The following is a 24,139-nucleotide window of genomic DNA, read 5'->3' on the forward strand; positions in this document are numbered from 1 at the left end:
TGGGTCACTGTCTGAGTGTCGCTGTTGTTAGGAGGTACTGAGGTGTGCCGGAGGGTGTAAATAGGCAGTCTTGGTGATGACTGCAAGGTGCAATTTGAAACTTATAACTGGGTCATAAAGTAAATTTGGATTTCACACTGTCCGGGTTCAGCCTGAGTGAGCAACCCCGTTAAGGGGTGGCGGCACAGTAGCACAGTGGTTAACACTGTTGCTTCACAGTGCTAGGGTCCCAGTTTCAATTCCTGGCTTGGGTCACTGTCTGTGCGGATCTGCATGTTCTCCCTGTATCTGTGTGGGTTTCCTCCAGGTGCTCCAGTTTCCTCCCACAAGTCCCAAAAGAAATGCTGTTAGGTGATTTGGACTTTCTGAATTCTCCCTTTGTGGACCCGAACAGGCGCTGGAGTGTGGCGACTAGGGGATTTTCCTAATTGTGACAATAATAAAGATTATGTCATTATTAACCCCTCTGGTAGCAAAACCGTAAAAATTCAGTCCTAGGATGTAGGCTTTGCAGATATGCCATCTATTATTACCCATCCCTAGTTGCTCTGAGAAACTGGTGATGGGGTGCTTTCAAAAACCATTGTGTTTTGGGACTTAACCTGATCATGACACATCTGGGATAAGGGAGGTTAAATTAACCCAATATTTCATCACTGTAATATTGAGATGAGCATCCGACCACATATCCGCACCATCATTAAGAAAGCCTTTCCAGAATATCATCACCTGGCTGTACCCTTGCCATAGCTCATCTCTTTCAGAAATGCTCATCCATGTCTTTCTTACCTCGAGATTTGAATATTCCAATGCGCACCTCAAACTTTCTTTTCTCCTTAAACTTGAAGTAATCTAAAACTGTTGCCTGTTTCCCTCCTTGCACCAAGTCACATTCATCCATCATAACTCTGCTTGTTGACCTACATTAGATCCTAGTTAAGCAATGTTTTGATTCTAAAATTCTCGCCTTTTATTTAAATGCTTCTGTGGCTTCCCTATATCTGTGATTGGTTTCAGCGACACAACCCCCCCAATATCTGTGCTCCTTGAATTCAGGTCTCTTTCACAGAATCCGTGCAGTGCAGAAGGAGGCCATTCAGCCCATCCAGTCTGCACCGACTCTTCAAATGAACACTCTATCCGTGTCCACCCCGCCCTATCCTCATAACCCCGTAACCTAACCTGCACACCCTGGGACACTTGGGGGCAATTTAGCATGGCCAATCCACCTAACCTGCACATCTTTGGACTGTGGGAAGATACCGGAGCACCTGGAGGAAACGCACGCAGACACTGGCCGAATGTATAAACTCCCCACAGTCACCCAAGGCCAGAATTGAACCCAAGTCCCAGGCACTGTGAGGCAGCAGTGCTAACCACTGTACCACCATGCTGCCCCACCTATTTCAATTGCCCCACCTTTGGTACTTGTGCCTCAGGAATTTCTTCTCTAAATCTTTCCACCACTCTCCCTCTGTTTTCAAGATGCTCCTAAGCCTATCTCTTTGACCAGTTTGATATACTGTTGCCTTACATGGCGCAGCATCATATTTTGTCTCATAACGCTCCTGTGAAGCGCCTTGGGACATTTTATTGTATTAACGGTGCTATACAAATACAAGTTGTAATTTACAGAAAGCAGGGTTCCTCTTTAGAAAAGACCCTAACAGCCACATATTCTATATATTTAATAGTTTTAAAAATAATTCCTCATGGATAAGACCCAAAGTCCCTGTGGTAAAGTAATATCTCGATATATTATACTGTATTATAATTGAGTTGTTACATAGTCCTCTTGACGACTGTTCCACCTGGTCATCAGCAAGTCACAGGCATCCCCCCAGGAGTCATAGACATCACTTGATGAGTCAATGAGTTTGTTATTGGAGGCACTGATATTGGAAGAGCAATTGAAGGAGTCATTATGGTTAGCTGAACAATGGCTATCAATTCTGTTTCTTCTGTTCACTTCATTAAGTCCAACAGCATTGAGACTGCTCTCACTCTTGGTTATATTGTTAGGACTCGAAATCTGGGAATACGTGAAGTCCTGCCACATATTGTGCGCTTGATGTAGTCCATCAGAAATGCTCGAGACAGGCTCGGGACTTGGTTCAGAGAGTTGCCCATTCATCTTGCTGAACAAGAGGCCAAGTCTTTTGAAAGAATCCTTCTTGGAGTTTGGGTACCTCTGGAATCGATTGCCATTTCTGACTGATGAAGGTTGCTTACTCAGCATATTATTTTTAGATGTTTCTTCATTCAGGTCAATTCCAGAAACTGATTTGATTAGAGCTGAAACACTGAAAGAGTTCATTTTCAGCTTATTCCGGTCATTGCTTTCACCTGCCAAACTGAACGACACCATTTTTTTCATTTCTTCTGCACCGTCTTCTTCCAAGTCTCCTATTTGCATCCCATCGCTGCTGGTAGAATATGTTCTTCGAGATGCTTTTCTGTTTCCCAAAAGGTCAAGAACCTCATAGCGGAAACTGGAGATATCCTGTTTCAGTTCCTGTAATAACAATAAAACCAATTACTGCACTGCAGAGGTCAAATCTAGATGACCTTATCCTATGATATATCAAAGGATGCTTTTACCCTCCAAACATGGATGACATATTTGGTAAATTCCATGCCCATGGGGGTACCAAGTCATACAGACCAGAAGGAACCCAGATATGTAAGCATATGTTCCTGATCAGAATGATGGTATTCAGGAGAAGATATTCAGTTGTCTTGTACTATTAGGTTCACCATCATAGAAATACAGTGGAAACATTTGGTGATGACTGAGTAGTTACTAAATTTAATGATGTAAAAGAGATGAATTTACTTTAATAGTCCAACTCAGAATGTTTCAATAATTTTGTAAATTTAGTCCCCAGTGTTGTTGTCAAATCTGCTGTCACCTAGTTCCTCGCATTTCTAATCAGTGTTTACTTTTTAAATGCTAACTATTTATCCCCAACAACACTTTTACTTTTATCCAAATCTACCTCCCAATAAGCCAAAAAGGATATTGCTTCCTTCCCAGCACTGCTCCCTATGTTACAGAAAACAATTTTGGGTTTCTGTATAATATAGGCAAGTACCCTGCAGAAATAATGGCCAATTGTGGCCCCTCACTGCTGGCTGGATTGAAGAGTTAGGAGTTAATAATCAAACTGAATAACTATATCTGATCATATAACAAAAGGCCTTTCTCAGGATAACAGGAGAACAGTGAGGATTTTATGAACAAAGACGCTTCGTTACTCTCCCAATGTTTGATTATCATCTATAAGGAATGCCCACACAAAGTGACTGGAATGACAACAACCAAAAGTGATTGCAACTATAGAGTAATTAAAAATAGGTAGAAGTAGCAATTAACTGTAGTATAGAACAAAGGTCTGTTCTAGTTTAAGCAGACAAATGGTCTTTGCGAAGTTCCAGGGACAGATAACTCATGAAGTCTTATCTGGAAAATGTACCTTTGAATCTAAAACGTGGTTTTTCCAGCGTGACTTGGAATGAGAGAAACCCAAAGCTACCCTTTCTACTGGATGACCTGATCACCTATGCTGTATTAATAAAGCCCATTTGGTATACATAAACTGTTTTATGAATGACTTACTCCAAGCTTGTAAGGAATAAGGTTAATTCGACACCAACCAGCTAAGCCTATTCTTCAAACTCTCTGGTCTGTGTCACATTGTACGAAATTGAATAACGTGTTTAATCGCTAGAACATTGAAGGAATCTGTCATTTTCTTCTAATATTAGCTGGCATTGAGATAGGTTCCACTTGAAGGCAATTACAAGATATCACAAATTTTATCTAGCACTTGCTAGAAGCACAAAAATACGGGGCTGGATTCTCCATTAAGCTGACGCCGAAATCGCGAAACGCGATCGGGCAGAGAATAGGTTCTGATGAGGAAATCAAGCCTGACACCGGTTTCACGCCAAATCGGGATTCTTCGGCCCCCGATAAACGATGAAATTTCAGCACCTGCCGCGCGGCCTGAAAGTACAGTAGACATATCGTTAGCGGTCCTGACGACTAATTCAGCGCCTCAAATGGGCCGAATTCCTGGCTGCAGCGACTGATAGAGGAAGTAGGAAGTGGCGTGGGCCGCAGGCCCTGTATGCAGCCCTGTATGCAACCCCGAGGCAGCATGAGCAGAGGCCGCTCAGGGGGGAGGCGGAGGCTGCAGCAGAGCTGCGGGCTGCAGAGGGACAGGTGGCAGCCGCTCAGGCTGCAGGGCCGCCCACCCGACAGGCCGAGGAGGAGGAGAAGGTGCCAAGGAGGCGCCGGATGAGGCCATGCGTTTACCGCGACCGCATGTCCTTTGAGGATCTTCCGGACCAGACATGCAGAAGGAGACTACGGATGAACAGGGAGACAGTGCAACACATCTGCCACTTGATGGCACACCTGGCACCCGCTACTGGTGACCGCCAAGGTGACGGTCTCGCTGAACCTTTACACGACAGGATCATTCCAGTCGCCGAGTGGGGATCTTCCCGGCATCCCCCAGACATCAGCGCACAGGTGCATTTGTGCCATCACTGACACCCTGTCTACCCAGGCGGAGCGTTACATCCAGTATCCTGTGGACCGCGCCCACCAGGATGCCTGGGCAGCGGGGTTCGCCGAGATGCCCTGGGTCCAGGGGGTCATCAGTCGGATACGTGTCGCCCTACGGCCACCAGCGGATAACAGGCCACAGGTCACGAACAGGAAGGGCTACCACTCCATGAACATTCAGGTGGTCTGTGACCATCAGATGTGGATTGTGGATGCCCGCGCCCGATTCCTGAGCAGTGTAGATGACTCTTTCATCTTGCCACACTCGGTGATCCCCGACATGTTCCAGGACAATTTTCTCCCCCCCGCCCCCGGCTGCGGGGCTGGTTGCTGGGCAACATGCATCACCCGTTGCAATCAAGGCTGATGATGCCTACACGGGGGGGCACAGACCGACACGGAGAACCGCTACAATGATGCCCATACAGCGCTCAGGGGTGTGGTCGAGAGGTGCTTCGGGGTCCTGATGATGCGCTTCAGGTGCCTGGACCGCTCTGGAGGGGCCCTCCAGTAAGAGGCCAGGAGGGTCGCCCGCATTATGGTGGTCTGCTGCGTCCATCACAATATAGACCAGCAGGGGCGATGTGCTGGAGGAGGATGAGGAGGAAGGGCAGGCCTCGTCAGACGTGGAGTATGAGGTGGAGGGGGACAATGAGCGGGACATGGGGCCTGGCCAGGCACGGGTGGCCGCACAACACTCTTGCCATGGCCAGCACACACAGAATACTCTCATTGAGACATGTTCACAGGCTAGGGGTGGAGGGGGGTCGCTTCCCTCACCACCGAACACGCTCACCTCCCACACCACCGAACATGCTCACCTCCCACCGAACACCCTCACCACTCACGTTGCCAAACCACCTGCATGCACACCCCCTCCGTAATATATACCTGCAGCCCTATGAGCTGGGGGCACTGGGTTGGCAGTGACAGTGGGTGTCGTCCATGGGATGGAGGATGATGACAGCCCGTTCTGCGGGTCTGACTCATGCCCACAGTAGCACCTTCCACCTGGGTGATCCCTGCGAGCTGGGCCTCACTTGTCCCCTACCCCCACTGGCCAGCACAGACCACCCCACCCCCACACCCATTTGAAAGAGCACCAAGGCAGGTTGAATGATATGAACATGTGTTTATTGAACAAATATAGGCAGCCTGTGCCCTAGCCCCTATAACGAAACTGTGTCCTGCACCTGTGCCAACTTAACTGCTGTTAAACTTTCTGGCCTCACACTACGCCAAGGTGGTTCCCCAGAAATGGAGGTAGCCTGCTATGTCTCCTGCCCTGCGACGAGGGTCCCCGTTGGCACACGTCTCCTGGGGCGGCCTAGCCTGGATGGACCCGGCTGCACCTTGGACATCCCAGGCGGTGTGGTACTGTCCTGTTCTACCCGCTTCCCACCAGATACACCGGGGGGGGGGGGAGTAGTCTCAGGTGCTCCGGTTCCGGCACCTCTCCTGCGGGTGCCACCTTCTCCACAGGACGGGGGTGTGAGCGGATCCATCCGCTGAGGCCCCCCCCCCCCCCCCCCCCCCGGGACACCTGGCGCTGCCAGTACAGGAGGTCCGCTCTGGCCTCAACAAGGGTCTAAACGTTTGCAGCAATGGAGCGCAGGGAGAGGCCCATCTCCGTCTGGGACTGCACCACATCACTTGTCGACAATGCCACCACCCTGAGGGTCTGTGTCACATCAGCCAGTGAGTGGGCCACGTCCCTCAGGGTTGTGGGCCACGTCCCTCGGGGTGTGGGCCACGTCCCTCGGGGTGTGGGCCACGTCCCTCGGGGTGTGGGCCACGTCCCTCGGGGTGTGGGCCACGTCCCTCGGGGTGTGGGCCACGTCCCTCGGGGTGTGGGCCACGTCCCTCGGGGTGTGGGCCACGTCCCTCGGGGTGTGGGCCACGTCCCTCGGGGTGTGGGCCACGTCCCTCGGGGTGTGGGCCACGTCCCTCGGGGTGTGGGCCACGTCCCTCGGGGTGTGGGCCACGTCCCTCGGGGTGTGGGCCACGTCCCTCGGGGTGTGGGCCACGACCCTCGGGGTGTGGGCCACGTCCCTCGGGGTGTGGGCCACGTCCCTCGGGGTGTGGGCCACGTCCCTCGGGGTGTGGGCCACGTCCCTCGGGGTGTGGGCCACGTCCCTCGGGGTGTGGGCCACGTCCCTCGGGGTGTGGGCCACGTCCCTCGGGGTGTGGGCCACATCAGCCAGTGAGCGGCCACAACCCTCTGGGACTGTGCCAGGTCCCTTTGGGTCACCTCCCTCTGTGTCTGCGCCAAGCCGGCCTGCACCTGGGCATTGCCGCCGACGCTCTCAGCAATGGCGTGCTGTGACTGGGCCACGCTGAGGAGCGCCACTGCAAACCCCAGCTGGCTCTGGCACATGGTTGCCTGTGAGAGGGCTTCCCTGCCCTGGGCCTCGGCCCCCACCTGCACAGAATGCCCCAGGCCTTGCACATTCAGACCCATATCCGGCACCGTCGACCCATTGCCTCCACCGCGGATGCTGCCCGTGCGGTTTCGGCCTGGGTGGCACACCCTGCTCCTGCACGTGGATGGACTCCTCGATCAGCCCCTGCAGGTGCTGGAAGCCGGCTACCATCCCCTCCTGTAGCCCCTGGGTCTCTGACTGCAGCTGCACAGTGGGTGGGACTGGATGTACCAGGAGCCCGGGACCGTCTGGACGGCAGCTGTTTCTTGTGGCCGGAATGCTTTCCGAGCGTCCGGCCCCTCTGCAGCTCCTACCTCCACCTGCTGTACCGGATACAATATCTGGTGCGCACCAGATAGTGCCCCAGGAGCGACTTTACTCATGTGCGCAACCGAGGTGATAGTCTCTGAGATGCTGCAGGGTGCTGGAGACAGCTTTGATGGAAAGTCCTCCTCTGACCTGATATCTGGTGTCCTGAGTTTCGGGCATGTACTGATCTGTACATCTGTGATGCACAGGGCTAGTGAACAGCAGCAGACAGAGACAGCTCAGCATAGGCAGTTTACCTTAGCTTCACTGGCCATACCTCTTGACTGTATTGTATCTAGTTAAGCTCTGGAAACAGAACAAACGCACTGAATAAAGTATTTGTGTTAACTGGAAGTCTACAATCTTTATTCAGACTTAGAGAATAACATATGATACCAGGAGTGATTTCAGAAAGCTAGCTAGACACCAGCAAGAGAAGAAAAACTTAAACTGGATATTCGACTGTGGAAGACTTCGCAGCAGATGGATCCTCAACGACTAACTGATTTGATGGAACTTGTTGGAACTCCATGGCAGCTGGAAACAACCGGTAATCTAAGTTATAACTGGAAAATGTTTGAACAGCTGTTCCAAATATTTATCACAGCTAATGATTTAAGCACTGCCTCTGACGCAACGAAAATAGCCCTACTACTCTCAACAGGAGGGCATGAAGCTAGAGAAATCTATAATTGCTTGAATTACTTAGAAGGTGAGGACAACACCAAAGTTGACGTTATACTCAAAAAATTTGCTGAACACTGTAACAGTCAGTCCGGTGACATGCTGGAAAGATTTAACTCTTGTCAGACAAATCGAGGCCCCGGGTGGTATTCTCCACTCCCGATAAAATTCGGGATGGCCGTCGTGAAATCGGCCGAGGTTCACGACGGCCTCGGGGCCCGCTCCCCGCACCTAATTCACCCCCACCCGGGGGGGGGCTAGGAGCGAGCCTCCGTCTTTCCCGGCTGCCACCTCGTCATGCCGGAAATGACACGCAAAACGGCGCATTTGTGAGGTCGTCCGCGCATGCGTGGGTTGCCGGTTCCAATCCGCGCAAGCGTGGATGACTTCATCGCGCAGACGGCGCGAACCGCACATGCGCGGTGGCCGTCTTTCTCCTCAGCCGCCCGGAAAGACGTGGCAGCTTGATCTTGCCGGGTGGCGGAGGGGAAAGAGTGCGTCCTGTCCCCTCCCAAGCACAGTCGTGGTGCTCCCGTGCCAATCGGGCCCCTAGATGCCCCAAACGGGCATCTGGCGCCCGTTTCACGAATGCAGCGACCAGGTGTGGTTGCTGCCGTGGTGAAACAGGTGTGAAGGGCCGACCGCTTGGCCCATCGGGTTCGGAGAATCGCCGGTCGCCGTGCAAAATGGCGAGCGGCGATTTTTCCGAGCGGTGGGGGGGAGAATCGCTGGGGGTGCCAGGCGGGTGTAAAAAAAGTCAGGAGGCCCTCCCGTGATTCTCCCACGACCCCCGTCTCTGATTTTATTACAAATCTCAAGTTAATACCACAAAACTGTGATTATGCTGATTTCAGAGACAATGTGATAATGCATCAATTAATTTCTGGACTATCTGATAAAAATTTGAGGGAAGAACTTTCACAAAATAAGTATCTAACTCTAGAAATCGCTACACAAAATGCCTTGCTTATGAACAAAAATAAAATCAATACTTTGAGTCTCTACAAACACAGAATCATCATTTAGAAAACAAAATCGGTAAAAATGGCACGAACACTCACCACAAGGCGAAGGTTGAATCGGAGAAAGACGGAGGTTCTGAGCGGCAGCCATCTTGGGAAAGGAGCCGCACATGCTCAGTTGCGAAAAGAGGGCACAATACAAGAAACTCGGTGGGCGCATGGGCAATCGCGTCCTACGCATGACGTCACGAGCGTCATGACGTCAGAGGACCAGGATCACGCCCACTTAAAAGGGAAATGTACGAAAATGAACAAAAAGAAATTTAAAGCTGCAAAACCCAATTTCCTTGCCTCAAAAGAAAGAATAATGCCCGAACTTACGCCAGCAGTTGAAAATAACTTTTGCAACACCCTGGAACAAGCAGTTAGCACTGTCCGGGAAGATGATATGGTCCTAGACTACGACTCAGACAAAGATTTCATCGTCGGAGATGGCTACCCCAGTACCAAATCCGAACCGCAACTAGAGGTGTTGTACCATGAAGACCCCGACAATGAGTTCTTCGGAATGGGGAATCTTCAGCCCAGCATATATGACATCCTGACTTGTGAGTGCAGGATTATGCTGCGGCCCGACGCCAAGAAACAGAGAGTGATCCACGCACCACGAAGGATCCCAGCCTCCACACAAGATGATTTGTTCATTGAACATGAAGAGAATGACTACAACTCCGAAACAAGAAGCGATGATTTGTCCAATGAACAATACACACAATACTGCTGAGACATGGCTGAGTTATTCGGAGATCCTGATCACAGCATCAACAACACGGTTGAAAAGCTCAATACGACTCTTCTCAAGGTAGATTAATCCAATACCATGGTGCCATGGCAGATCGTTGGTACATTGGATGACAGCAATACCAAGGTGAAGACGATGCCACACAGAGAGCACAGAACGACTCCGTTGAGAGAGCACAGATTGACTCAACAGCGAGAACACTGCACGACTCCACAGAGAGAGGATGACAGACTCTACAGAGAGAGCAATGACAAACTCCACAGAGAGAGCGATGACAGACTCCACAGAGAGAGCACTGAAGGACTCCACAAAGAGAGTGAAGCAAGACTCCACAGACAGCTTGGTGACAGACTCAAAAATGGAAGCAAGAAAATACTCCATAGCGAACGCTATGCATGTACAAGACCATGAAGATCTATCAAGCTTATTTGAGCCACCAGAAGAAGACACTGAAAATTTACCCACTGTATGTGAGACAAGTGACGAAGAAATCACAATTCCCATATAGGATGTGCAGGATCACAGCGAGACTGACATAGCTCATCGGCACAGAAGCACTCAATAATCAGAGGACGGCCACCCATGAGTCCAGAGAAGCCATGTCAATAGAAATCTTGAAGATTTTGACTCCAGAAAAGGAGTACTATGACCCACAACAAAATGAAATCGTGAAGATTTTGAATCCAGAAAAGGAATACAAATAGATCACAGATGATTCAAGTGAACCTGAAATAACTCCAAAAGAGGAGCACCTGGAAATCAATGATGATTCAAGTGAACCAGAAATGACTCTGGAAGAGGAGTACCAAGTAAGCAAAGAAGAGGATTCAAATCCACCACAAATGACTGATGTCATCAACATCAATGCAACATCAGATCATTCTCACAATTCTCGAGAAGATACGCTCAATGTAGCAGATACCACAAAGGACACTGACACCAATAACTGTGACAATAACTCAAATCATCCACATGGCACACTCATTGAGCGCAACAAGAACAACAAAAACTGCAAGAGACACAGCAGAAACAAGAACAATAACAGCAACAACAAAAACAACATACAGCGCAACAAGAACGACAAAAGCAACAAGAAGCATCCCAGAAACAACAAGCATGACAAGAAAAAGAACATGAATAAAAGCGAAAACAACAAAAACAGAAACAACAAACGTGACAAAAAGAACAAAAAGAACAACAAGAACAAGAACGCCAACGAAAACAACCAAGACAGAAATGACAAAAACAACAAGAATGACAACAAAAACAGCAAAGACAGAAACGACAGAAACAACAATGAAACAACGACCTGTACAACATAGTACAACTCTGCACGTGAAGGACAATGCCACAGCACACTGCGAAACAATGACAAGACTACAAACATGCCATGGCATGATAAAGAATCTCACAAATTCACATCTGCTCCAGTTCTCGATGACATGCGGGCCCTATGCTCCAAACAAAAACTATACTATGATCAACATGAGATCCCACTCAAGGCACTGACAATAGGTGACACCATCAGAATCAGGGACCTGTGTTAACTGGAAGTCTACAATCTTTATTCAGACTTAGAGAATAACATAGGGCAGAGGCCTGGTGTTCTGGCTGCTCTCCCCATCTGTGCTCTACCGTCCGCAGGGCACTAGCTCTGGCACTGGCTGTGAGCAGGGGGCCCCTGATGGGCCGGGCCCATCTCCTGCAGGTCCTGTAAGACACAAGATACCATGTATGGTTAGACAGCCGGACGGTGGTGAGGCGTGAGGGTGAGGTCGTGAGGGTGAGGTGGTGAGGCATGACGGTGAGGTGGTGAGGCGTGAGGTGCTGAGGGCTAAGGTGAGGGGTTGAGGGCTGAGGTGGTGAGGGGGGTGGGTGAAGGTGGTTGGGGAGGGGACACACATGTGTCATGCGGATCCGAAATGAGACGGGGGTCTCATTTTGCCGCGCACCGCCAACCTCCAACTAGGCGACCTCCCTCTCCTCCGAGCCACCGACCACGTCCAGTGCTCTCTGCTCGGGCATGGTGAGGGGATGCAGGTCTGGTGATCCCCCTCTGGTCTTCTTCCGCTCCCGGCGTTTGTACGCGGCCTTGTCCTGGTGGAGGTGGGGGGCGGGGAACACAAACAACGACACTGTTAGACAGTCCGGCGCATGCAGCCCAGGGGTTGGGTAGATGATGGCATCAGTGGCCAGGGCACACGACCATTGCAGCTGGCATGGGTGCTGGCATGTGGGGCAGGGTGGGGGTCTGGCCATCCCCGGGGGGGGTGATCTGGGTCACATGTGTGTGGGGGGCACTGTGCTGCCTACTCACCCTGGCCCCCTTGAGGAGGTTGTGCAGTTTCTTTCTGAACTCTATGGCAGTCTGGGGGATTTCGCTGACGGCGACTGTCACCTCCGCCCAGGCACGGCAAATGGTGGGGCCTGACGACCTTCCTCCCGGGTACATTACCATCCGCCTCTCCTCCACTGAGTCCAGGAGGGTCTCCAGCTCAGCATCATGGAAGCGCGGCGCTGCACTCCTTCCAGCCATGTTGGCTGCGACGGTTGTGTGTTTGTGTGTGTGTGGGGGGGGGCGGCGTGAAGAATCCCTTAAGTGCGGCTGCAGCTTTACAGCAATCACGGAACCGGCGAATCCGCTGCCGTTCTGCTTGCAAAGTGTGGCCTTTCCCTTGACGCCCGTGCTAGCCCCTTTGGAGTGGCTGAATTCTTTCACCTGTCCCGCTGTTTTGCCGTCGTGGAATTCCACAGTTTTCACGATGGCGTCAGCACTTAGTCTCAGAAACGGAGAATCCAGCCCATGGTGAGATTGTACTGGGGTCAGATTTCCAATAGCAGAGTTTATTACCAGCAGCCTGTGATTTTGGTTCAGAATGTCTCAAATGACATATTTAATATTTAATTATATTCTAACCATCCATTGGCAATTAATGGTTGTGCCTGATACCAGGATCTTACGCGCATTTGTGTTTTACTTGGTTTCAAAGATTAACATGTCAACTGCTGTAGTTATTTCCGAATATCATTTCTAGATTCATAAAATGATGAAGCAAAGAAGGAAGCCATTCAGCCTGTGAAGGAGATAATAGAACATAGAACAGTACAGCACAGAACAGGCCCTTCGGCCCTCGATGTTGTGCCGAGCAATAATCACCCTACTCAAACCCACGTATCCACCCTAAACCCGTAACCCAACAACCCCCCCTTTAACCTTACTTTTTAGGACACTACGGGCAATTTAGCATGGCCAATCCACCTAACCCGCACATCTTTGGACTATGGGAGGAAACCGGAGCACCCGGAGGAAACCCACGGACACACGGGGAGGACGTGCAGACTCCGCACAGACAGTGACCCAGCCGGGAATCAATTCTGGGACCCTGGAGCTGTGAAGCATTTATGCTAGCTACCGTGCTGCCCCTAATAATAATAATTTAGTTCCTCTCCTTTTTCCCCATAGCTCTGCAAATATTTGCACTTTTTTTTAATGGCATAAGAGGCGTCTGAGATGAAATAGGAAAAAGCGCTTGAAATTTGTTGCCACATTGCAGTCGTGTAGCAATGGCTCTGCAAATGCTGAGGCACTCTTATGTTCTGGAAACTGTCCATGTACACTGTGGATTGACTTCCACAACACAGGCAGCAATATCCCTGCCAGCTGTCTGTTCCTGATGGTTGGAATAACTCCATACAACCCAGCAGGCAGAAAATTGGAAAAGATATTGCATCTTGCCATTACTGCACTCAATTCACAAAGCACCGGAGGAGTACCTCGTCTCCACCCCCCCCCCCCCCCCCCCCCCCCCACCCCCAACCCACCACCACCACCACCCCGCCTCCCCCAGGGGCAGCAGTAACACCACTGCAATACGATTGAAGTCTTGGCTGGCAATGTAAAGTGGCAGCAAAGAGGTCCATGGACAAGATTTGTCTTTGAACCGGGACTTATTGACCTGGGTGCTGATTTGGAAGTGAATAAGTCACGGCATTTACAAGAAAAAAAAGAGAATGAATTTGTGAACCCAAATTGCATTATCTACCTCTCTGTCTCCATCAGATTCCCAGTGGGAATTGGTGTGCAGGACAACAAATGCTTGAAACCACAATCAAAATAGTACCAGAAAGTAAGGGGTATTAAAACAAGTACCATGTTTACCTTAAAGTTCTCTTCTGTAAGTCCTTCATCAGTTTTAGCACTTCTGATCATAGCTGCAATGTATCTTTTTACTAAATTTTTAATAACCTCCTGCCAAATGAAAAGGAACAATTATTTCATTATGCTTGTTACTGTAACTAATTTGAATCATTAGCTGTATTGTTAAACAATTAAGCAGATGAACTTGCTACATTTAAAGGGACTTCAATCTGAAGTGTTAGTAAACATTTGGCTTGATATTTAATGTAAATGTATCATCGTCGTGCGAAAGTATCATCACTGGCAAATGCTTCATTTTGATGATAAAGATTGGGTTGTTCATTTGACTGGTTAGTGAACAGATCATAACGGTGATCCAACATCGTATATAATCCACGGACGTCTAAGCATGAGAGTCTTTGACGACTGCAAAATCCATGCTGACAAGAGGATCCTCATGCACAAGGTAGTTGCCCTCCCGATTCTTCTATCTGCTTCAGAAACTTGGACCATGTACAGATGCCATCTCAAGGCCCTGGAGAGGTACCATCAAGGCTGTGTGATACAGGTTCTCCGCATCACCTGGGAGGACAGGCGTACTAACATACCGTGTCCTTGAAAGAGCCAAGAGCACCGGCATCGAGGCCAGGATCATCGGAAACCAACTCTGTTGGGTCGGCCATGTCCCAATTGCCAAAGCAAATCATCTTCGCCCGGCTCAAGGAAGTCTCCCAAACAAAACGTGAACAAAGAAAGCGCTTCAAAGACTCTCTGAAGGCCTACCTCAAGAAATGCAACATAGACATCAACATCTGGGTGACCCTCCTCAAGAAATGCAACATACACGTCAACACCCTGGGAGACCCTTGCTCAGAAGAGACCTACTTGGAGGAACATCCTAATGGATGGGACACAATTCTTTGAGGACGCCCAATGGCAAGAGGAGGCCCGGAAAGGAGCCTGAGAAAAGACTACCCGTTACCTGAAAACACCTGCCCAAGACCTGGAAACACCTGCCTGTGACTTGGAAACACCTGCCAAGTGTATGATCGAAGATGCGGCTGTTGGATCAGGCTCATCAGCCATGCAAGGATCCACAGAACCCATAACCAGTGACACATGGTATCCTTCTGCACTATATGTTCAATGTTCTTAGGTGGACTATCATACTTGTTAGTGAGTGATCACCAAAGAAGAATGAGCAGTTCCCCTTGATGCTTCTGTAAGTGAAACTTGAGCCTCAACGGAAGAGTCAACCCCCCCCCAAAAAACACAGATGTCTCAATTATAATGTGTTATTTGCAGTGATCTTCATTTGCAATTTTTGATTTTCTTTTTTGCATAAACTTACTGAAAATGTTTTCCATTATGCTTTTTTTATAATTAGCAAAATCAGAGGAAGAAATTGGGAGAAATTCAATGCAAGAACAAAGTAATTTTAGTAAAAACATTTTGTGCTCGTATTAAAGCTAAATATTTGTAAGGAATTTTAGAGTGTCAAACTAGGAATATTATGGGGTTTTATCAGTTCATTTTTAATTATATGTATATGGTTAAACCTCATCCAGATACAATAATAGCGAAGGGAAGAATTTTTATGTTAATTCTTCTGGGAAAATACTGGCGAGAAATAGGATGCAAATATAACTTCCCATGGTTGATGTTGCCAATAGTGATTTGTATGCCTTGGTGTATTTTCACTGGAACTGCAGTATACGGTGCAAAGCTGTTTTAATTGGCACTGACAGTTAGTGTAACTTTAATTGGTTAGATAATGGCCTCACCTGACACTCGAGTAAAGGATAGCGAGAACCCCTGGACAAGAGAGTCTCGCTCGACTTAATTCTGGAGTACATTGAAACCTCACATTTGGACAAATGGTGACAAACTAAGACTGTCTTGCCCTGACACTAAACTTGCTGCAAACTCCAAAGAGATTTTGGTTTCATCAGCGGGGTGATAACAGAGATGAGAATTATTTCATGGCAAAGTTTTGCGAAAGCAATCAGATATCATCTTCACCATGCACTAACACAGGCATTGTCAAACTCGTGGGTTGTGGGTGGGTGTCGGGAGGGTCATGGAGCCGTCCGTTGTGGCTCTCCCGATCGGGCAGATCCGCGCGCAACAGCCTCAGCAGCTGGCTTTTAATAGTGCTGACTGCAAGCGGCCTTCAAAATGGGCAGGATCAGATAAAAAAAATTTGGCCGCATTGCGCATGAATGCCCGATTATCGGTGTGTATGCGCACGCGCACCGACGATCGGGCACGCATGCGCAGTGCGCCCGCATTTTTTTTATCTGATCCTGCCCATTTTGAAGGCCACTTGCAGTCGGCACTATTAAAAGCCAGCTGCTGAGGCTGTTGCGCGAACTTTTTTTTCCAAGTTCGGGGGGGCCAAAGGGACCATTGGGGCCAAAGGGACCCAAAACCATTTCCTCAATTTTTGTCAGCAACAAACAAGGTAAGAGAAAACGGTGGGGTGCGCAGGTCGTGGGGCGTGGGTCGCGTAGGTCGGCTGGCGTGGGTCGCGAAGGTCGGCTGGCATGCGTCGCGCAGGTCGTGCGGCGTGGGTCACGAAGGTCGGCTGGCGTGGGTCGCACAGGTCGTGCGGCGTGGGTTGCGAAGGCCGGCTGGCGTGGGTCGCGAAGGTCGGCCGGCGTGAGTCGCGAAGGTCGGCCGGGTTGAGTCCCGAAAGTTGGCCGGTTGGTAAAAATGGGTCCGCGGAAAAAAAGTTTGAAGAACACTGCACTAACAGACTTCAATTCATCCATATGGCTCCAGCTTTGGAAAAAGATCAACATTTGGAAAACCTTTTACTTCTTGATGATGGTGGTTACATTTTTACGCAGCATAAAAATATTAGCAAATAAATGCCAAATAAGATTGTAGCCCATTTATCATGCTGCACTAATTGCTGTAAAATTGGCTCCCTCCATAAAACATCAAATCAAACTGTACATACTGCACTTCGAGTATTGTGTCCAGATTTGGTCAGTGAGCAAACAGTCAAATAGTGAAGTGCTGGAGATAGTGCAGACCAGAAGGCTGATCTTTTGTGCTAGGTTCTAACGTTAAGAGGAACAATTGAAGAAACTTTGGTTTTTCAGCTTGAAAAGGAGGCATCGGAGAGGTAATCATGCTTATGCAATGTGGGATGTTTAATCCAGAATGGCACTATACTTCAAATTAAAATGTGAGAGTAGGACAAGTGACATAGGTACAGATCAGTAATTAAATATATTCAGGATTATATCAGGAAGTTCTTCATGCAGTGTAACAATAGACAAAATGATGGAGATGAATAGCTTCAACATAAACAATTAAATACAGCAATGGGACACAAAATAGAGTCTCTCTAGATGGACAGTTTGGTTTGACCACACTTGTGGACCTGCAAACAATTTGGCTTGCCATGTGGATGTAGAGGCAATGGAGCAGCTGCAAAAATCATTTACTATGATGATATCTGAACTGAGCTTTGACCCATTGGGAAAGATTGAGTGCTGTTAGGAAAATGAGAGTTCTTAATATTTTTGTAATATTATTGTCATATACACGGAAACAAGCATGTGTGTGCGAGTATGAACTTAGAACATAGAACATACAGTGCAGAAGGAGGCCATTCGGCCCATCGAGTCTGCACTTAAGCCCTCACTTCCACCCAATCCCCGTAACCCAATAACCCCTCCTAACCTTTTTTGGTGACTAAATGCAATTTATCATGTCCAATCCACCTAACCTGCATATCTTTGGACTGTGGGAGGAAACCGGAGCATCCGGAGGAAACCCACGCAGACACGGGGAATGTGACTAACTTAATTAAACTTGAGACAGTTAGACTGCATAAACATCAGTAAGGGAGGTGTGAGGGAAATGGTTGAAGTGGTAATGAACAGGGCGCCAGGAAAGCGTTTGACTAGGAATTTACATCAGACAGGTGAGAGAAGTGATTGTAAAGTTGAATGTTGGATTTCAAAGGAAATTGGGAGATTTTAAATGTGAAGCAGGGGTGAATTTACTTTATAAATATAGTCGTCATAAAGACATTTTTAAGAAATTATCAATTCTGGGAAGAGGAACTTCAAAAGCATTGTTGAAAAAATAGAGTGGAAGATCAAAGGGAAAACACATATAAAGTGAGACTGAAGTGTGGTGGCTGTGAGATCTTAAACAAGACAGTGTGTGTTGAAGCCAGACTTGTGAACACCAGTTTTGCAGCCACCCTCCGAGAGGAGAGTCTATGTGAGATTTCCTCTATAAGTAGCAGGGCATTGTGTGGCAATGCTACTGGAAACTTTTGTAGATCAGAAAATCTATAAGGACTGTTGCCATCAAAATGGGGATTTAGTTCTGAATTCATTTAATCAATATCTTTTAGGAAATGTTTAGAAAATACTGTTAACGGTGTAAAAGTGTTCTTGTACCATCAAATGCCGTTTTTCCTTTTTAACCTACTTTGATAAATGTTTACATTTATTATTTAACGATCATAAGTGGTGTGGAATTTACATATCTTGACACCAGGTAGCTCCTCAAAATACACAAATTGCAAACCGTTATGGCAGCTTGTTTCAAATTTCCCTTTTGGGATTCGGGCAGCCTGTCACTTACCATCTGCTGAGCCATAACAGCAGGTGGGACAGGTTTCTGGAGAAGACTGAGGAGTGACCTGAAAGAAATCTTCAAGATATGAATGGAGAAGACTAGTACGAAGGGCCAAAAATAGTTGCTAATAGATGAAGAATTCAGGAGAAATGTATTTTACCCAGACTATGGTTAGAACATGGAATGCAGTAACACGAACATAGAACATAGAACATAGAACGATACAGCGCAGTACAGGCCCTTCGGCCCTCAATGTTGCACCGACATGGAAAAAAAAAACTAAAGGCCATCTAACCTACACTATGCCCTTATCATCCATATGCTTATCCAATAAACTTTTAAATGCCCTCAATGTTGGCGAGTTCACTACTGTTGCAGGTAGGGCATTCCACGGCCTCACCACTCTTTGCGTAAAAAACCCACCTCTGACCTCTGTCCTATATCTATTGCCCCTCAATTTAAGGCTATGTCCCCTCGTGATAGCCACCTCCATCCGCGGGAGAAGGCTCTCGCTGTCCACCCTATCTAACCCTCTGATCATTTTGTATGTCTCTATTAGGTCACCTCTTAACCTTCTTCTCTCTAACGAAAACAACCTCAAGTCCATCAGCCTTTCCTCATACGATTTTCCCTCCATACCAGGCAACATCCTGGTAAATCTCCTCTGCACCCGTTCCAAAGCTTCCACGTCCTTCCTATAATGAGGCGACCAGAACTGTACACAATACTCCAAATGTGGCCGTACTAGAGTTTTGTACAACTGCAACATGACCTCATGGCTCCGGAACTCAATCCCTCTACCAATAAAGGCCAGCACACCATAGGCCTTCTTCACAACCCTATCAACCTGGGAGGCAACTTTCAGGGATCTATGTACCTGGACACCGAGATCCCTCTGCTCATCCACACTACCAAGAATTTTACCATTAGCCAAATATTCCGCATTCCTGTTATTCTTTCCAAAGTGAATCACCTCACACTTCTCCACATTAAACTCCATTTGCCACCTCTCAGCCCAGCTCTGCAGCTTATCTATGTCCCTCTGTAACCTGCAACATCCTTCCGCACTGTCTACAACTCCACCGACTTTAGTGTCGTCTGCAAATTTACTTACCCATCCTTCTGCTCCCTCCTCTAGGTCATTTATAAAAATGACAAACAGCAACGGCCCCAGAACAGACCCTTGTGGTACGCCACTCGTAACTGAACTCCATTCTGAGATGACTTGGAAGGAAGAGTTTAAGGGGAAGCTGGGTAAACCATTTGAGATAGAAATGAATAGAAGGATATAATAACAAAGTTGGGTTAATAAGGCTGGGAGGCAGGTCATGTAGCATGGCCTGTTTCTGGGCAGTAAATACTAAGTAATTTAAGACAAGGTGAATAGCCCTATTAATCTTTAAGTATGTTGTGATTCTGTGATGTCAACTTCCGAGTATAATGCTTGGGCTGTAAGCAGGATGGAATTCTCCGCTCCCCACCACTAAGATTGGGAATCCCGATTGGGCGGAGAATCCCGTGCCGGCCCAAAAATGGGATCCCAAGGGTGGGATTCTCCGCTTGCCGATGCTCAAATCGCATTCGGCGATCGGGCGGAGAATCCCTTTTGACGCCAAAATCGGGGGCAGTGCCTGTTTTCGGATGCTCCGCCCCAACCAAAACACCATCACCGGTGAGTACGCCGCACGCCGCTGGGACGGCCGAAGGATGTCATCTGAAGCCCCTCCCCCGATGCTCCGCCCCCAATGGGCCGACTTCCCAATGGTATGATTCACTTGTATTCTGAGTTTTCCGTCAACTTCGCGTGGTGGCTGCGGACTGTATCCAGACTGTATCCACAGTCGGGGAGGGGGGAGCCGTTCCACTGGCCGGGGCGGGGGCTTCAGCGGGGGCTGGGGGGACTAGTGGAGGGTGGTCAAGGGATGGTGAGGGGCGTTACAGGGGGGCACTATCTGGCAGGCCGGGTATGTCCGCGGACGGCGCCATGTTGTACGGCGTGACTGCTGCAGGTCGTCACCATGCACATGCGCGGCCATGGACCCGGCAATTCTCCGGCTGTTTCTGTCGGGAACGCCGGGGCTATTACGTGGCGCAGCTGCTATGTGGCGGAGCCGACTTTTTCATCGTAAGACTAGACACATGCTCTGGGCGTAGCTTCGAAATTGGAGACTTCAGCCCCTTGTCCTAAGGTCTCATCCCGACGGCCATAGCAGGCCTTCTGCTCCATTCTGGTGGGAACATGCAAACATCTCTCATGCATTTTGAATGCGATTAATTGGCTGGAAACCCGAATTTTCACACACCCATTATGCTCTGAGCCTCTCTTCCCCCCCGCCCCACCCCGGCACAAGCGGAAACTCCACCGGCTGGGCTTTGGTGAAAATATTAACAAGCGCAGTCTGGGCATGATGGAGGTTAGCCCATTGTTTGTGTGCCCCTCAGGCCCACTGCCAGGCTGCAGAAGGAGGGTCCCCCAAGCTCCTGGGGGTTAGGTAGGCTTGGGCTGTCGGTAAGTGGTTGACCCTGGGACTCTCCCCGAGATGGGTGCCCATATCTGGAACACCTCTTCCTGCCCTGGGCAACCTGAAGGTCACTCTCGGCATGGTGATCTCCGTTTAAACTTTGAAGTGGCTCTCTCACTGTGCTCTGCCTGACAGAAAACCAGGTTAGACCTTCCCTTTCCTCACGTCTGCTCCCTCAGCCCTATGCATTTAAAACTGCTACTAGTTGCTGTGTCTGAGCCAACTTAGAAAGCCCACAATACTTGAGAAACCTTGAAATTCCCTGAGATCCATTGAAATATTTATTAATTCAATTTTAAAGTGCAATATCTTTCACTAACTTTGATTGACGGCTTAATGATCTACAGCAAGCTGTAGGTTTATTTAACAACCTTTGCCTTTACGCTTGAATGCATCTGAAGTACCTTCCATTGATCCTAACCACAATGCTTATGAACAACTTTATTCTGATTGACAGCTGCTGGCCACATCAACAGTGCTAAGTGCTTTCTGCAGTTAGAAAAGAGGAAGTGAAAGGACAAGGGGGGGTTGGCTGAGCGAAGGGGCTTGGCCAGTCAGTTGGGGGGGGGGGGGGGGGGGACGGGTTGACCTGTTTTTCCCACGGTGGATGGAGGATGCGCATCCTTAATGATGGGTTGGGGGTGCTCCCCTTGTCAGCAGGGGAGGGGGGGGGTCAACATTTGTGATTGTGGTGCTTGTTCAAAATGGTTGCCAGAGACCATTAAGTGCAAGGGAACTGGTGTGTTGGCTGCTATGTATGAATTTGCATTGTACAGGCATGAGAATGCCACCTCGGCATCGCTCCCAACACCAGTAGGGCACCGTCTGGACTTTCTGCCGGCGGGGAAATAGAGAATCCTGCCCTTAGTCTCCTGCTAGCCTATGTCGCCTTAGATGCAGAACAATATTTTAAAAAGGATCTTCCTTCATCTAGATAGGCCCTGTATGGTACTTTTAAGATTTTTGTTAAATTCACATATTCCCACATGCCCGAGCTTCATGAAACTTGCATTTTTTTCAAATTTTCACATTTTTGGAGAACATTTATCACTCCTGATGCCCAGAATCAACGTGAATCATTATTGGATTATTTTCCTGACAAAAACATCCTCTACTGCAGTAATGAGACATTTACATCTCCCACACTAGCCGTCTTTGTGGCTACTTTGACTGGGACTGGTAATCTACTGGTAATTTGTGTTGAATTTTGAGCAAAGAACACAAAATTAATTCTAACAGATTGTATTTAACTGAACAATGTTTCGGACTTCCGGTTGCGGCAATGCAGAGCTAAGCCGCACGTTCGGCAGCTCCCACTAAAAACGGACTTTGGGGCTCTTTCAGGGCCCCCAACGGAACTTCGTCGACGAATTCCGACGTGGGAAGGGGTCTGGAGTAGATCCCTAAGGTCCTGTGGTTCGGACCAGGAGTGGGGTGAGCGGAAAAACAGTGGAAGCGCCCCTGGAAAAGCGGGGGAAGAAAGACAAAATGGCGGCCGGCGGAGCCCTCGAGGAGCTGAGGCAGTGGGCGCAGGAGCAGCAGGAGACTCTGCTGCGCTGCTTCCAGGAGCTTAAGGTGGAGCTGCTGGAGTCGCTGAAGGCTACTACCAGAGAGCTGATGGAGACTCAGACAGCCCAGGGGGCCGCGATCCGGGAGCTGCAGCAGCAGGCCTCCGAAAGGGAGGATGAGGCCGTGGCCGTCGCGGGGAAGGTGGAGATGCACGAGGCGCTCCATAAAAAGTGGTAGGAGCGGTTCGAGGAGCTGGACAACCAGTCGAGGCGGAAGAATTTGCGAATCCTGGGCCTCACGGAGGGGCTGGAGGGGTCGGATCTGGCGGCCTATGTGGTCGTTATGCTGAACTCGTTGATGGGAGCTGGGTCCTTCCAGGGGCCCCTGGAGTTGGAGGGGACCCACAGAATTCTGGCTAGGAGGCCCAAGCCGAACGAGCCGCCGCGGGCGGTGTTGGTGTGGTTTCACCAGTTCGTTGATCGTGAGTGTGTGCTCCGGTGGGCCAAGATGAGCGGAGCAGCAAGTGGGAGAACACGGAGGTGCGGATCTTCCAGGACTGGAGTGCAGAGGTGGCTAAGCGGAGGTTCAACCGGACGAAGGCAGTGCTCTACAGACGGAGCGTGAAGTTTGGCATGTTGCAGCCGGCGCGTCTGTGGGTCACCTACAAGGACCGGCACCATTATTTTGAGTCCCCGGAGGAGGCGTGGGACTATGTGCAGGCCGAGAAACTGGACTCAAACTGAGGGTCAAAGATGGGGGATTTTGTATGATAATGTAATTGTGTTTAAAATTTTTGTTCTGGAGGGGGGGTTCTCTGTTTAATGCAAGATGTGTGTTGGCTTTAGGGTGGGTGGGGCGATGTCGTTATGTCTTTTGGTATGGGTCTGGTAGGGAGGTAAACTGGGAGTGCGGGGAGCTGGTGGTGGGGACTGGCAATGGGAGTTGCCCTAGAGGAGGCGGGGTTGGGCAGGGCGAAAGCGCGGGCTTTTCTCTGGTTTTCCGCGCTGTGGGATGATGGGGCGGGGTCGGGGCTGAGAAGCGCGGGCCGTTGCTGGCTGTTATTTTCCCGTGGAAGAGCGGGGGGAGGGGGGGGGGGCTGCTGATGGGCACGAAGCAGGAGGAGTAGTCCCACGTGGGGAGGAGTCGGAGGTCTGGCGGGAGTCGCCAGGGTCAGCAGAAGTTAGCTGGCTCACGGGAGTGCTATGGAGAGAGGGGCGCGGCTAGGAGTAGTCCTAGCCTTGGGGGGGGGGGGGGGGGGGTACCGGGTTGCTGCTGAAATGGCCAGGAAGGAGCTGAAGGATGCAGGTGGCGCTGGGGGGGGGGGGGGGGGGGGGGCAGTTGCCGCCGTGGGGAACAGGCCGAGGGGGGGGGCGCTAGCCAGTGGCAGGCAGGGGATGGGTTATGGCTAATCGGCAAGGAAGGGGGGCAGGGAGCCCTCTGATCCGGCTGATAACCTGGAATGTGAGGGGGCTGAATGGGCCGGTCAAACGGGCCCGGGTGTTTGCGCACTTGAAGGGGCTGAAGGCGGATGTGGCCATGCTCCAAGAGACACACCTGAAAGTGGCGGACCAGGTTCGGCTGAGGAAATGAAAATGAAATGAAAATC

The 24,139-nt window shown here is 49.5% G+C and overlaps 1 protein-coding gene across 4 annotated transcripts in view; it reads right to left on the reverse strand.

The window, feature by feature from the left end:
• Positions 1 to 1,540: 1,540 nt before the first annotated feature.
• Positions 1,541 to 24,139, reverse strand: part of LOC119952024 (short transient receptor potential channel 5-like) — a 175,445-nt gene continuing 152,846 nt past the window's right edge. For all 4 annotated transcript variants that reach the window (XM_038775494.1, XM_038775491.1, XM_038775492.1 and 1 more), the window contains 2 exons: positions 13,916 to 14,005; positions 1,541 to 2,515 (listed from right to left, as the gene is read on the reverse strand). In XM_038775494.1, the coding sequence (XP_038631422.1) occupies positions 1,769 to 2,515; positions 13,916 to 14,005 (837 nt within the window). In that variant the 3' untranslated portion in view covers positions 1,541 to 1,768. The remainder of the gene's footprint in view (positions 2,516 to 13,915; positions 14,006 to 24,139) is intronic.

Source organism: Scyliorhinus canicula, chromosome 17, assembly GCF_902713615.1.
Source record: "Scyliorhinus canicula chromosome 17, sScyCan1.1, whole genome shotgun sequence".
NCBI classification, from domain to species: domain Eukaryota; kingdom Metazoa; phylum Chordata; class Chondrichthyes; order Carcharhiniformes; family Scyliorhinidae; genus Scyliorhinus; species Scyliorhinus canicula.